We start from the raw sequence: 15,523 nt of genomic DNA, 5'->3' as shown, positions 1-15,523 counted from the left end.
ACCTTTGTGAAAAAATTTCACCCTTAATATATATGTTTATTTTTACAATATTGTCACTTCCAAGTAAACTTTCTTATTTATTTATTTTCATAAATAAAAATTATAGTTAAAATGAGAAATGAAATCCTGGGGGGTTACACCCCCCTCCCTCCTACTCACGGGGGGCAATGGACTGCCATCCCCCCCCTGAAACCACCCTTGCAATTATCATTATACGTATCCACCCATCCACTAATTAGTTATTACCGAATATTAACGAAAAAAAATGTTAAGTAACTTTACTATTTCAGATCAAATCAAATCATATATTTTTCTTTGCTATAAAACAGATATTAACAATACAACAAAAACAATACAAATAAATGAAAAGCTACCAGTCGCAACACCTTCATTAGCTTACTAATTAACTTATAGTTTTTTTTAAGCACTAGACATGTACATTTAAGAACTTCAACGCGCTTTATTCTAGATTTATTTTGTTTCAGTTAATAATTAGTAAACTATATAGACAAGTAATCCATATAAAAACTTGCAGTTATTAACTAGTAAACTGTCTATACGGTTAAGTAATCTTTAGTAGCAAACAAGAACACTAAATGACAAAATAATTTTTTTGAGCAAACATTAGTTATAAACTAACTATAAATATTAAACTGTTTATTAATTCAAGTTTATTGTAGAGTAAAGCTGCTGGTCGAATGTTGTTTGAGCAGGTGTGCAAGCAACTAAACCTCCTGGAAACTGATTACTTCGGTCTAGAATATACTGATGCGCATGGTATTACGGTAAGCTATCAGTAAAAATGATTTTTTTTTGCCTATTTTGCTGTTTTCCCAAAAAGTTTTGAGCTTGCATGACTTGAAAGTTTTAAGGCGTGACTGCATTAAGGCTGTATAAAAATAATGTTTCTGGAAAGGAACTGATTCCTCTCCACATACTAATATATGTTTAATAAGTCTCAATTAACATTTAAAATCCTGGAAACAAATCTCAGAATATTTTCTACGATTATAGAGCTCCAAGCTCGTTTAGGAAAAGCAAATTTTGATTTATGAAATAACACAGAAACTGATTACTCGTCTCAAACTTTAATTTTCTACTTCTTTTATTTTTGCAACCTGATGTTGTTGGCCTTTAATATTACATTTGAAATCTGCTAGATCAAATATTTTAAAATATCTAAGAACTAGAAATTCAAGGCGCTTCGCACCCTTCTTTCTAGGCTTTTAGGGCGCTTCGCGCCCATCTTCTATTTAAATTGTGAACATGTTCTTTTTGGTTTACATTTTAAAACAAAGAAGAAAAAATTTTGCGGATTTTTAAATAAAAAAATCGCGGATTTTCAAGAATTAAATTTTTTTTTACAAAATTAAAAACCTTTAAAACACATTTTTTAAAAATTTTTATCATTCATAAACCTTTCCTGTGGTCACGTGATGTCCCACAAAAAATGTGGGCCCGATCGGTTCAGCCGTTTTGACGTTTATTGGATACAAACAAACAAACAGACAAGCCAAAGGAATTGACTCTTTGCAACAAACTCTGATTTTCTAATCCCAATATCTTTGGAACCCAATGTCGTAAACCTTTGAAATTTCAAACTATAACTTTTGTTAGATCAAAAAATATAAGTTTGAAATATCAAAGGTTTACGACATTGGGTTCCAAAGATATTGGGATTAGAAAATCAGAGTTTGTTGCAAAGAGTCAATTCCTTTATATATAGATTTCACAGTTACATTGCAAAGATAAAGAGATTAGAAAATTATAGTTTGAAGCGAGTAATCAGTTTCTGTGTATTCACTAAATAAAATTTATGGAGCTTTTGCCGGAAACTCTGATTTTCCGATCCCTTTATCTTTGCAACCTGATGTCGTAAACCTTTGATATTTTAAACTATGAATGTTGTTAGATAAAATAGAATGAATTATCATAGGGTTTAAACCATCAGGTTGAAAAGAAATTTGAGTTTGTTGTAAGAACTTAGTTCCTTTGCCTTTAAAAAACGAAGTCAAGCCTCTTTGATCAGTCAAATATTCTAAGCTTGATCTTGGATTTAAAATGTAAATAAAGAATAAATAAACAAATAAACAGATGGATTGAGAGATATTTGATGTCCAATAAATAAACTTTTACCCGCAGTGTATTTACACTAAGCAAAATATTAAAGATATTTCTTCTTAAAATAGCTGAATTTCCCCTCCAGGGTCCAGCGAGAGGAGGGGACCGGGGGGGGGGGGATTGAAGCTTGGCAACTAAATGCAAATTTTTACTTTGGACATGGACTATTTTTATATGATTTATATTAAAAATATTTTATATAGAATTCAAACATTCACAATGTTGAATATTATTCTGAAAGATAATATTTTCCAACTGATGACATTTAAAAGTTATGATTTTAATTTGTTGAGTTTCCATGTTTCATTTCAGTTGAAATAAACAGATTTGATTTTATTTAAAATTTCATTTGAACTGAGAAGCTAAACTTTTCCTTGAAATGTTAGTGTTGATTGTTGGATGTAGAATTGTTATTTTAGTCTGCCACATATGTAAATCCTGTCAAATAATATTTATATTGTATGCTACGATCCTTAACATTTTTTTTTTTTTCAACAAGAAGAGTTAAGAATTAAAGGGAGTGTTCGCGAAAAATGAAAGGGGGTATAGGCTTAATGCGATAAAAAGCGCTTTTGATCGCAAATAATCTTACTTCTATCTGTTGCGTCTATAATAAGGTGAAAATAGTTAAAGACGTCTCACACCGAATAACTTGGCGCCCATAAATTCAGAAAATTGCAACATACAACTTAGACCGTAAAAAATTATTCAGATGGCTTTCGCCACATTTGTATATAGTTTATAATTTATAATATTTTTTAGTTAATTTGTTTTGAATTTGATTATTTCTCTTGCGGCTTGCGCAACTATCTAAGAATGCCGCGGACCACTCACATTTTTCAAAACCAGTTAAAACGTTTTCTAAAAAAATAAAATATTATAAAATATAAACTATATACAAATGTGGCGAAAGATAATCGATGACTATAGGTTGTCCTATCTGAATGATTTGTTTGAAATAAAATGTATTTTTTACGGTCTAAGTCGTATGTTGCAATTTTCTGAATTTGTATGGGCGCTAAGTTATTTGTATGGTATACCCCCTTTCATTTTTCGCGAACACTCCCTTTAAGAATTTATATAAAAGTTTTTTCTAACAATTATTTTCTATTTTTCAAAAGTTTTCTTCATCCGTTTCTTACTCGAACCTCATTCAAGCTCATCTCCTCCCTAGTTTTATATTGATTTTATAAGGGAGTGTCCACGAAACATAAAAAGAGGTATTGAAAACCAATTACTTAGATAGTGGAATTGATCGGTTCTATTTTCATTCAATGTTTAAGTCTTTGCCACTCAAATTCTCTACTTCCTATACCTCTCCAACCTAGAATTCATAGTTTGAAATATCAAAGGTCTACAATATGGGATTGCAAACATATAGTGATTAAAAACCAGAGTGTGTGGCAAAAAGCTCAATTCCTTTGATGAAGTAGAAAACAATGTATTCCTTCGAGAGTCGATGGTTTATTATTTTTAACCACCCTGTGTTCAGATATTTCCATTTTAAGTAATAGTAAATACTCGATCATTTAATTAAATACACATTGACTATCATGGAGAGAAAGAGACACATAGATACTTACTTGACCCTGGACAGTGGACATAGAACAAGCAAAGGATTTGAGTCTTTGCCACAAACTGTGATTTTCTAATTCCTGTAACTTTGCAACCTGATGTCATAGACCTTAGATTTTTTAAACTATGAATTCTGGTAGATCAAATAATATAAGGTTGAAAGATCAAAGGTTTACACTATCAGGTTGCTAAGATATAGAGATCAAAACATTTGTGGTAAAGACTCAATTCCTTTTATGAATAGTTAAACTATGCAGATTAACTTCTCAAGCTGACCCCTGCGTACAAGAGAACTGGTTAAACCGGCGGTCATGGTTCCTCTAGTTCTCGCTATTTATTAATTAATTCTGGTCCTAAATAAAAGAATAATAAGAAAACCAAACATCAATATATATACTTTGTTTGACAGTCTGTTTGTATCCAATAAACGTCAAAACAGCTGAAACGATGCGGCCCGAATTTTTTTGTGGGACCTCACATGACCCCAGGGAAGGTTTATAAATGATCGAAATGTCAAAAATTAACCTCCACTAAAATTCGATTTCCATAAAATTTTGAAAATTCACAAACATTTTATTTTAATAAAATCCGCAAACTTTTTTGTTTTTGTTTTACAATTTACATAAAAAGAAAAATGTTCACAATTGAAATAGAAGATGGGCGCGAAGCGCGCTGAAAGCCTAGTAAGGTGAAAGTTATTAAATTATTTAAATTTAACAAAAACTCAACATTAAACAATAAAAAAGTTAAGTTGATTAATTTATTATTCCCAAAAAGCCTTGACGTTTGCCTACTCACTACCCACTGCCCAGTCTTTTACAGTCGACGAATGGGGACGACTTAGTCCCCATTCCCTTGAAATTAACTTAGTTCCCATTCCCTTGAAATGATGCGACAAAACTGGACATTTTGTATTTGTAGTAGCAAAACATTACAAGATATTTATTCAAGTACAGGGTTGCCCAAAATAGGCCGAGACTTAAATTACGACCAAAACCTCTTTAATTATATCGATTTTAAAATTAAATTTGAATTAATTAATTAATTGGTTAATGAACGGTTGAATAATGTTGATGGGGATTAAGAATGCAAGAATAAAGACTGAAAATAATTTGTACAGTCTTCTCTGAAGTCTCATTCTTTGTGTGTAACCCTTTACATTGTACAACGTACATAAAAAATACATTAATACAACTCCAGAAAAAAAGAGAACATAGTAGGAATAGCTCTAGTAGTATCAAGAGGAAGAGGGTTTGGTTAAACTGAGTTTGTTTTCACAAGGGAAGGAGGAGGGGAGAAATTGTTGTATTTACTCAGGGAGGAGGGACGGAGGGTTGTTTTTAGCACGCTCCCTACACCTTGAAACTCCAATATGGGTATGGGGTATGATGAGAGGTTTTCCTTATTTAGCTCCTGGTACCTACCCAGCTATTGAGGGTGTAGATCAGACCTAAAGGTGGAGTAATCAACCCATTATATCTAAACCATGTGGTTTACAAGAATTAATTTGTCCGGATCCGGATCACAGTACTGAAAAATAAACCATCACGAAGAGCCATATAATTTATTAGGGAAAATAATAAGTAAAAATCTTATTTTTTGATTTGCAAAATTGATTACAAAAATCAGTGCATAGGATTCAATTCATTTGGATTTTAATGAATACTTTTTTTGCAGATTTACTGTTTTTTTAACAAAAGAAGAATTTTGAAAATAATTTTTATGCTAAAGCTTGAAGAACCATTCAGAGATAATTGGAATTCTTAATAATCGCTTTCCATGGGTCCGCATATTTTAGCGGATCCGGATCCAAGAAGCCAAAATGATGTGGATCAAACGGATTTGTTGCCTAAGGAAAAAAAACATATTTGAAACTTTTAACTAGATCCGGATCATCTCAAAGTAATAAATCTCAAACACCTAAATGAGGTATATTTTTGTTTTATTTATCATTTATATCATAATATCTTATTACCTTTTATACAGAAAACATGGTTGTATGAAACTCTACAGGTTTAAAGGATTGAAAGGAATTAGTTTAATGAGTCTGTAAAGTGAGTAAGCGTAAACCATATAAGAAGGCTGAATATGAAGAAAAGTGTATATAAGGCCGGAGTTAAAAGAAAACCATGTATGGAGTTGAATGTGTGGGTTTATACTGTATACATACATAATATATTATCTACTAATAAAAACATGCTAACCATATCCTTAACTTTAGTTATATACCTTGCCAGTTTAAACACTTGCACATTCACCACACCCCAGATTTAATAGTTATTAGATTTCCGGCATAAGAGGCACAGCCATGAAATTAAAATGTCTTAACACATTTATTAATTACAAACTTTTCCCCTTACCTAGACTTAACTATCTAACAATTCAATTAAATTTCAAATTCACTCTTAATTTCAGACTTTTTGCTACATTCGTATTGCGTTCATACTACTTTCCCCTCTTTTTAAAGAAACTACCCCCATCCCCTCCTACTAAGATTAGTCTCCCTACCGAGAGAAACGACCCCCCTCTAAGTATATTCTCCCTACCTGGAGAAACTACCCGTAACGGCGTTAATACCGGATATGATTCGTTTAGACTGTTACTGCCAACAGTTAGTTCCGCAACCTTTTTCAAGAGTTAAAATTTAGTTTGTTGTAAATACAATGTAAGCCGTGCATTCTTGCTGTGCAACTGCTGTAACATAATAAAATCCTGGGAAAATACAGGTATTGTCTTTGGTATACTTGGAGCTCTATAAGAACTTTGTTCATGTCACAAACTCCCATTTATATCCATATATCTTTGTAACATAATGATGTACACCTTTGTTATTTTAAACTTAGATTTATTGTTTTAACATAATGCATTTTATGAAATATCAAAGGTCTACGAAATCTGGTTGCAAAGATATCAGAATTAAAATATTGAGCTTTTGGGAAGAACTCTGTTCCAATATAACAAGCGTTAACTTTTTGAAAAATCGATCCAATTAACAAAACTGTTTTTTTTACATCACCAGAGCTAGGGACATGTTTTGCCTCCTAAAGATTTTTTGAAATTATATATTTTTAACACTTTAGAGTCCGTTTTGTTACACTTGTATTTAAACCAACACCAGGGTTGTCAAACTCTTGCTAATTAATAAAACGCTTGTATAACTTTATTCAAAAGAAAGTTGAGAGTAGAGAAGTTGCAAAATTCAACTTTTCATATTAAAGTTTCCTGATCCAACATATTAAATGAAACATCCTGTCTTCTAATGTCTAGTTCTTGAAGTTGCATTCTCTCCAGGGAAATAAAACCTATTGTGTACACTAAGAGCTCTGTAGGATTGTCTTTTTATTTAGTACATGTCTTGAATTATGTACAATGTACATAGAGTGGATAGTTTATGTATGAATTTCTTCAGAAATTATTTTATTCCACGACTACACAGATTACACACGCTTATGTAAATGTAAAGCTACTGGTTTGAGTTGATGCAACGAGGAATAAAGATTGAGTTTATAAATATTATTTTCTCAAGATGAATAAAGAGTATTTATTAACACTTGAAAAATTCATCATTCTTACATATATCTGGAGTCTACAATATTTTTCCTACCTTTGACCTTACCCGGAGTACACAATATTCTTTTTAACCCTGAGTAACCTAGAGTATACAATAACTTTCTTAACTTTGATCCTACCTGGAGTATAAAATATTATTCCTTACTATTGATCCTACCAGGAGTATAAAATATTATTCATTACTATTGATCCTACCTGGAGTACACATTATTATTCCTTACTATTGATCCTACCAGGAGTATAAAATATTATTCCTTACTATTGATCCTACCTGGAGTATACATTATTATTCCTTACTATTGATCCTACCAGGAGTATAAAATATTGATCCTTACTATTGATCCTACTAGGAGAATAAAACATTGTTCGTTTCTATTGATCCTACCTGGAGTATACAATCTTATCTTATCTTATTCTTACTTTGATCACCAAATTATGCATGCAGTAAATATTCTTAACTTTTATCCTACGCAGAGAATACAATAGTTTTGCCTACCTTCGATCCTACCTGGAGTATTTAATATTACCCCTACCTTTTAAGCTACCCGGAGTAAACAATATTATTCCTACCTTTGATCCTACTCGGAGTATACAATATTCTTTTTAACCCTGTAAATACAATAACTCTATCTACCCGGATAATACAATATTATTCTTGACTTTGATCCTACCCAGAGAATACAATGATTCTCCCCAAGTTTGATCCTACCCGAAGTATACAATATCATACCTACCTTTGATCCTATTATATTCCTACCCTTGATCCTATACCATGAGCATACAATATCATTCTTTACTTTAATCCTACCCAGAGAATACAATAATTCTTCTTACCTATGAGCCTATCCGGAGTGTACGATGGGGTTTACTTTATATATCTGTGTTTGATATATTATGAAATAATTATAAAACATAATTTGAAAGTTTGCATTACGTATGACTTATATTAAATAGTATGTATTTAAGTAGAACTAATAGATCTATTTAATTTTAGTTTTGGTTGGATAGAGACAAATCAATGAGTCAACAAGTTAATCTTCCTTCAGTGGATCCTCTACTCAGGTAAACAAAATTGTTATTTTTAAGTTTATAACTCGAAATATTGGGATTCTGGTAGCAGATAGGAGTAGATTAAAATTAAAAATGGGACTTGACAAGCTTTTGCAAAAAAGCGTCATTGCAGGATTTTATGTAAAATATCAATGCTTTTTCAGCTCAATTCATTAATATTCCACAGTTTGAGTTTCTTTGATGGTTCATAGAAATGTTTGTAGATTTAGAACTGTTTTTATCCCATTGTTTTATTAGGTTTGTGGTAAAATTTTACATGCCTGATCCTAGCCAACTAGAAGAAGAATATACTAGATACCTTGCTGCTTTACAGGTAATAATAGGGGTGTATATATTTTTTTTAAGCGGTCCGGGGATAAAAGCTGGGAAAGTCGTTTTTCTCTTTTTGATTTGTTATCCAAAAAACCATTTATTTCCCGAATACATCGAAAACATTCCTAATATTTTTGAAATGGGGGGGTTTAAAATTTTTAAAGAAAATATATTTAATTTAAACATTCATTATTATGGATCATAATACAAAATAGGGGAAAAAAGTCTGAACTAAATAAAAAAAGTGTTATGGAAGGTACTCAAACTTAACAACAATAATGTGGGCATTTTCTATTTTTGGCCTACGATGCAAAAGCATCACTATAACCCATAACTATATACTTATTTTTAATATTTCATAATTTTGTTCAAATGAATTAATAAAAAATATGATTTACACTGAATGCTTTTCGATAAAATTCTGATTCTATTATTAAATATAATGAATGTAGATTGTAGAATATCTAGAAATAAGTTAATCTAAAACTGTCTCAGCTTATTAAATGTATTTCTCTGTCAGTTGACAATGTTTATCTAGGGAAAGAGAATAAATAGAAAAAATAAATACCTGAGAAAAAAAGAAAAAGAAAAGTTAAAAAATATTAAAAAAAATTTAAATATGTTTAAGAATGAGAATAAAGCAAATTTCAACTTAAAGGCCTTTAGGCTTGAGTTAGAATTATAAAAAGGTAAAAAAGCCAGATAAATATAAAATAATAAAAGATAGAGCTGAAGATATTTAGTTCTTGATTAAGATACTTAGAGTTTAAGATATTGAGAGTTAGAGAGATAGAAAATAGAAAGATAGAAATAAATACAGATTTACGGATTCTCATCTTAGTTTTAGTTTTATAAATAATCAAACGATTTTTATTTGTGACTAAACCTTTATCTGATAAACCATTTTATTTAATTACTTTAAAAATCAAGGCTATTTCAAAATATTTTAAAGAAGCGTTACTTCAGATTAAGTTGATAGGCCCTTTCACCTATATAAGTGTATAGTGTTGTATAATTTTAGATTAAACGTGACCTGGCGACCGGTCATCTTCATTGTAACGACAACACAGCTGCACTAATGGCATCATACATCGTTCAAGGTAAGGAACTAAACATGCTAATTTTAAAATCCCTTATATATATATATATATATATATATATATATATATTAGCAACCTGATACTTCAAATAATAAATTCTGTGAGATCAAAAAGTCAAATCAGGTTGCTAAGATATAGTAGTTAGAAGATTAGGCTTTGTTGCGTGTGATCAGTTTCGTTAGAAAATTTAAGAATTAATAATAAATAATTTATTTATGATTTTCCTGAAATATCTCGTAATATTTGCTGAGGAATCCTGACATAAATAATTTCTTCGGAAATTGCAGCAAATTCTTGTCTAAAGGAGGGAGGGGTGGCTGCTCTCAGGGTTTTGTGGAATTGCTCCCAAGGTTTTTTAGTTGCTCTCAGGGTTTTGGAGTGCTCTCAGGGTTTTGTGGAATTGCTCCCAGGGTTTTGAAGTAGAATGTAAGAATTTATCCGACCTTTATGAAAAGTCCTTTAAAAAGAGTACTTTTAAACCGAAAATTGAAAAAAGCCTCTTCTACCCCTTTTTACTGTCTTTGTTAAGATATTTGCAGGAAAAATAAATGCAAAGGAATTGAGTTTTTGCCAAAAACTCTGATTTTCTAATTTCAATATCGTTGCAACCCAATGTCGTAGACCTTTAATATTTCAAACTATGAATGATATTAGATCAAATAATGTAAGTTTGAAATATTAAAGGTTTACATCAAAAGGTTGCAAAGATATAGATTATACAAAAACTGAATTTGTGACAAAGACTCAATTCCTTTCAGTTCAAGTACCCTTTGGCGGTCATATAGTTTTGATTAGGCAAACTGACGACATTTGTTTTTAGCTTATGCATTATAGAATACTGGTAAATCTATATAACTTATTATATTTCCAAGTTTTCTTTTCAGTAAAATCCAATTTTTCTTAGAAATATGGTAAGATGCATTAAGACCAGCTCAAATGAAATAATTATGTGTCTAATTAAAATAAAGAATTTTTTTTTACATCTACCAGTAATTTACCTGGGAGCAACTCCAAAACCCAAGGAGCCACTCCAAAATCCTGGGAGCACTGCAAAACCCTGGGAGCACCCACAACCCTGGGGGCAGCCACCCCTCCCTCTCTGAAGACTGCTTTTGTGTTTGCATTGTGCAGTTGGCTGTGCTAAAACTTTATCTTTTTGTCCAACAAAATATTTATATTGTTCAGGACATTTTCCATATTTATTTTATTTTATTTTCCCATCATCATTATTCAACATTGCTCAGTTTTTTTTCTAACATTTCTTTCTTTCTCCGGGTTTTGTTATTTTTATGATGATTATGGTAAAACATTGTGAAATATTGTTTCAAATATTTCTCAACAGATTTTTCATGCAAATATATACATTTCTTATCAAGCATAAATCAACAACAAAAGGTTTTGTTCACTAGTGTTGAGATTGATAAATTTCTATAAACACGCCAAGGGGAAATATAAATGTATTTTAGACAGAGGGGTTTACCACTTAAACACTGTATCAATATACAAAATACAGTACATGATACGCATACACTTTTTTAAAATACAGATTTCTTTGTAAAATTAACAAAAGTTAATGAAATGTAAATTCTGCATTGGGTCTTTTGCAGGTTTATTTATAATTCAGGGTTGTTCTTGAGTTTGGAAAGAAAACAGGTTCCCTTGAGACTGTAAAAGTAGAAGTCATATATAAAGAAAGAAAACCTTCTTAAACCTTCTCCCTTTGCGTACATTTGAACCCCTTTCTTCTATTTGAGCTACTAGCCTATACACTTATAAAATCGCTCGATATGAACTTGAAAGTTTTTTTAATCCATATAACTAGGGCCACACAAAATTATGTAGACTTGAAACCTAAAAAATGCTACGCGAATAAATCTTGCCATTACAACCGGGATTAAAACTCGTTTTGTAAAGATTTGAAAAAAGGAAAAGTTAGATTACAAAAAATATTTCAAAAATTAAAAAAAGATAAAAGTTTTAAATTCTTATATAAAAATTTTGTGTTTTTTTTATTTTGAGGAAAAAAACCTGAAGACAATGTTTTTTAGTTAATGAGGCTTACATAGTTCTTGATTGTTTGTATACAAATATATATTCATATTATGTTTCTTTAGTTGATTTTTTGTCTACGTTTATCAAGAATCTATTGAATGATATCCGGGGAATATAAATTTTTATCATTTTTGTGATTATCTCGTGTAATACTTGCTCTAAATTCTATCTACTACACACAGTACAGTGCTAAGGTATACGTGGACAAATTTATTTTATTGTTTCCTTTCTCTGTCAGTTTAAATTTATTAGTTCAGGGGGGGGCAGGGGAAGGGGGCGGGGTTAAACTGAGGAAATCCTATGGTTGCTAAAAACTAGGAGAGCTTTGAGGGGGTAGAGGAAAGAAATTATTCGTTCTTTATATATCTACTTTATTTGGGAAGTTTTGATAAGAATTTCAATTTGTTTTGCATTTTTTTCTTTTGAGTGTAATAATATATTTAAAAATCAGCCCCCCCCCCGTCTACAAAAAAGTGATACTCTTTTTGCATCACAATTACAACACAGTTTTGGACAGGGGGGGTTATAAATAAGAGATTTTTTTTAAAATAGATTTATTTAAATATTCATTCAAATTCCGGATCTTGTAATGTCTTGTCTTGAAGTGTTAGAATTGAAAGCTAGCAAATATCCTAGATTTATATATAAAGACAAATCATCACATTTCTAGGGGAAAGGGGGAAAGGGGGGAGATGGGGATATTTAAAAAAAAGCAATTGCACGTCTAGAAATTTCCTTACTAGCGAATTCTTTTATTTCACATATTAAATCACAATCGAAAATTTAAAAGCGCTTAAAGTTGTTGTTAAAAATAATTTGCAGTTTCTTAAAGTAAGGTATCTTTCTTTGAGGGGGATGTTAAGTTCTAAACTAACTTTAAAAAAATAATGTGAACCGTTGAGAGATATATTTTTAACAATATTAATGCACTTACAGTCCTGTCACTAATATCTAATCCTAAACCGGTCTTTACAAGAGTTACTCAACCACAGTTCAAGTTTTTATTCCTATTTGAGATTTGATAAATCACTATCTCCGGAGCAAAAACCTAACTCGGAGGAGAGTTTAGTTGCTTGATATAATATATAGATAATATTAAATTGACTGGAAGAAACTGAAGGATTGAAAAAGTTTTGTTATTAATCAAAGAAGGAAAACTAAAACTAATCTTGGATATCCTGTTGATGAAATAATTCAGGAAATATTTAATATCAAAAGTTACTTTCCCCTAGACTTGTATTTAATTACTCATACAGATTTTTTTAAAATATATATATTTTAACTGTACAAGTATTAAGTGTACAGTAAATGATTACTGTACAAGTATTAAGTGTACAGTATTTGCTTACTGTACATGTATGAAGTGAACAGTATATGTTTACTGTACATGTATGAAGTGTACAGTATATGTTTACTGTACAAGTATGAAGTGTACAGTATTTGCTTACTGTACATGTATGAAGTGAACAGTATATGTTTACTGTACATGTATGAAGTGTACAGTATATGTTTACTGTACAAGTATGAAGTTTACAGTATATGCTTACTGTACAAGTATGAAGTGTACAGTATATGTTTACTGTACAAGTATGAAGTGTACAGTATATGTTTACTGTACAAGTATGAAGTGTACAGTATATGTGTAGTATTTACTGTAAGAGTATGAAGTAAACAGTATATGTTTATTGTAAGAGTATGAAGTGTACAGTATATGTTTACTGTAAGAGTAAGAGGTGTACAGTATATGTTTACTGTACAAGTATGAAGTGTACATTTCCATATTAGAAGTATGTAGCCAGCAGCTAGAAGGCATATTTATACAATTTAACACTTGAGTCAAGGAATAAGTCACGTCTGAAATTCATTGAACCCAACTGTAGGGTTCACGTGTAAATGTCTCGTTATCTGGGGGCAGGACGGAGAAAGAAGCAAATCTTAGTTTTGTGCACACAGATTTGTCCCAACATGGGCACCATGTCATTCAGATAAATATGCGGATTGTTCAGTTTCTGATTTTGGGCATTCTTAATCTAGATAATTTACAGGAGAGTGGTTTACATATTTAGACTAGACCCCTGGCTGGACTTGTCAGATAAATTCTGCAAATATCAAGAGGAAACGAGATTTAACTCGGAATTAAAGGGACTGTCCGCTTCGAGGTTATAGGGACTGAGAACCAGGGGCGTATTCAGCAATTTGTCCAAGGGGGGGGGGCTTAAATTTGTTCTCTTTCTAGGGGGGGGTCTCAGCACCCGTCGGGGGCCTGAAAACCCCCTGAAATCAATAGATTTCACTGGTCCCGGGGGGGGGGCTTAGCCCCCATAGCCCCCCCTGAATACGCTTCTGCTGAGAACTAAGATTTATATCCAGTTAATTGAGAAATTCACCAGGATTTAAATTCAGTATAAACAAATTTTCAGATAGGTTTAACATTTATGAGTTATTTAATGATTGATACAGGTGCTCCTTTTTTTCCATGAAATTAGAAATATCCTGTTTTGCTTGAAGTAAACAGCAACCCTGGAGCGTAATTAGTTCTTCCATGGTCTGCTGCTTGTAATAATTATTCAATACAGTACTCCGATCCGTCTTATTTTTAGAACTCAGCAAAACTCAATCCCACTTTTAGGTGTAAACATTTGTGGATGTAGTTGAATTTATGTTTGGTATTATTGTTTTGAATTGTACAAAATAATATGTTTTTATTTAATTTTATTTTACAATGAGGGAAATGAATGAAAATGAAATGAAATGGAATACGTTAACATATATATTATTCAATAAACAAATGTTAGTGATTCACAAAACAAAGAAAAATATAAAAGAAATGTTCGAGAAATGTAAAGCATAAATCAATTCAATAAATTCAAATTTACATTGAAATATAGGTCTGAAGCTGTAAAGAGAAAAAGAGAAAAAATAAAACATAAAATAAATACAAATAAAAAACTTATGTTATACGAGAAAATCCTGGCCAATTAATCAAGGGTTTCCGATTGAGAAATCTCTCTCTCCATCTCTTTCTCTCAACAACAACAAAAAAGAAAATACAGATTCCTAAATAACATATTTTTTCTAGATTAATGAGTGGTATGTTTTTAAAATCAACTTGAAGACGCGTTTTAATTCTGAGTAATTCATAACTATTAATCTATAGGACCGATTACTCGCCTCAAACTCTCAACATTATATATGTTTAAACTGATGTTGTAGACATTAGCTTTTTCAAACTAAATGGAATAGTCAAAATTTGAAAAATTAAAGGCTGCAAAGATATAGGGATAATTAGTTACAGTTCTCTTACATTTTTCTAAATTCATTGTAATATCATCAAGTTTATCATTTTAATATAACAAGTATTCTTTAAACATTTATTTAATCTTATTAAATATGGATTATGTCGTCCATTTCTAGCTTTAAAAGAGTTTAATTCACACAATTTTCCTCCATTGTTTCTGTAGCAATTAATTCGAAAGTAAATTTTTGGAAAACCCTCAATTGAAAATTATCCAAAGAGAAATCATGGATATCTCATTCATTCTTAAAGAGACCAAGATGTTAAGGGTATTGTGAATCAAACATGCAACTCTCTAATTGGAACTTGAAATAAAGTCTACAATCCCATTAAATAGTAAAGGAATTGAGTTTTTGTAACAAAATCAATTATTTAAACCCCAATATCTTTAGAACCCGTTGTTGTAAACCTTTGATATTTCAAACTC

General features: G+C 31.0%; 1 protein-coding gene across 2 annotated transcripts in view; it reads left to right on the top strand.

Moving 5' to 3' along the window:
• Window positions 1–15,523, top strand: part of LOC111694839 (uncharacterized) — a 58,246-nt gene that overhangs the window by 26,153 nt on the left and 16,570 nt on the right. For both annotated transcript variants that reach the window (XM_023463905.1, XM_023463977.1), the window contains exons 3-6: window positions 681–785; window positions 8,261–8,328; window positions 8,575–8,650; window positions 9,671–9,749. In XM_023463905.1, coding sequence (XP_023319673.1) covers window positions 681–785; window positions 8,261–8,328; window positions 8,575–8,650; window positions 9,671–9,749 — 328 coding nt within the window. The remainder of the gene's footprint in view (window positions 1–680; window positions 786–8,260; window positions 8,329–8,574; window positions 8,651–9,670; window positions 9,750–15,523) is intronic.

Source organism: Eurytemora carolleeae, unplaced genomic scaffold, assembly GCF_000591075.1.
Source record: "Eurytemora carolleeae unplaced genomic scaffold, Eaff_2.0 scaffold79, whole genome shotgun sequence".
NCBI lineage: Eukaryota > Metazoa > Arthropoda > Copepoda > Calanoida > Temoridae > Eurytemora > Eurytemora carolleeae.
This window is presented reverse-complemented; position numbering and strand designations above follow the sequence as displayed.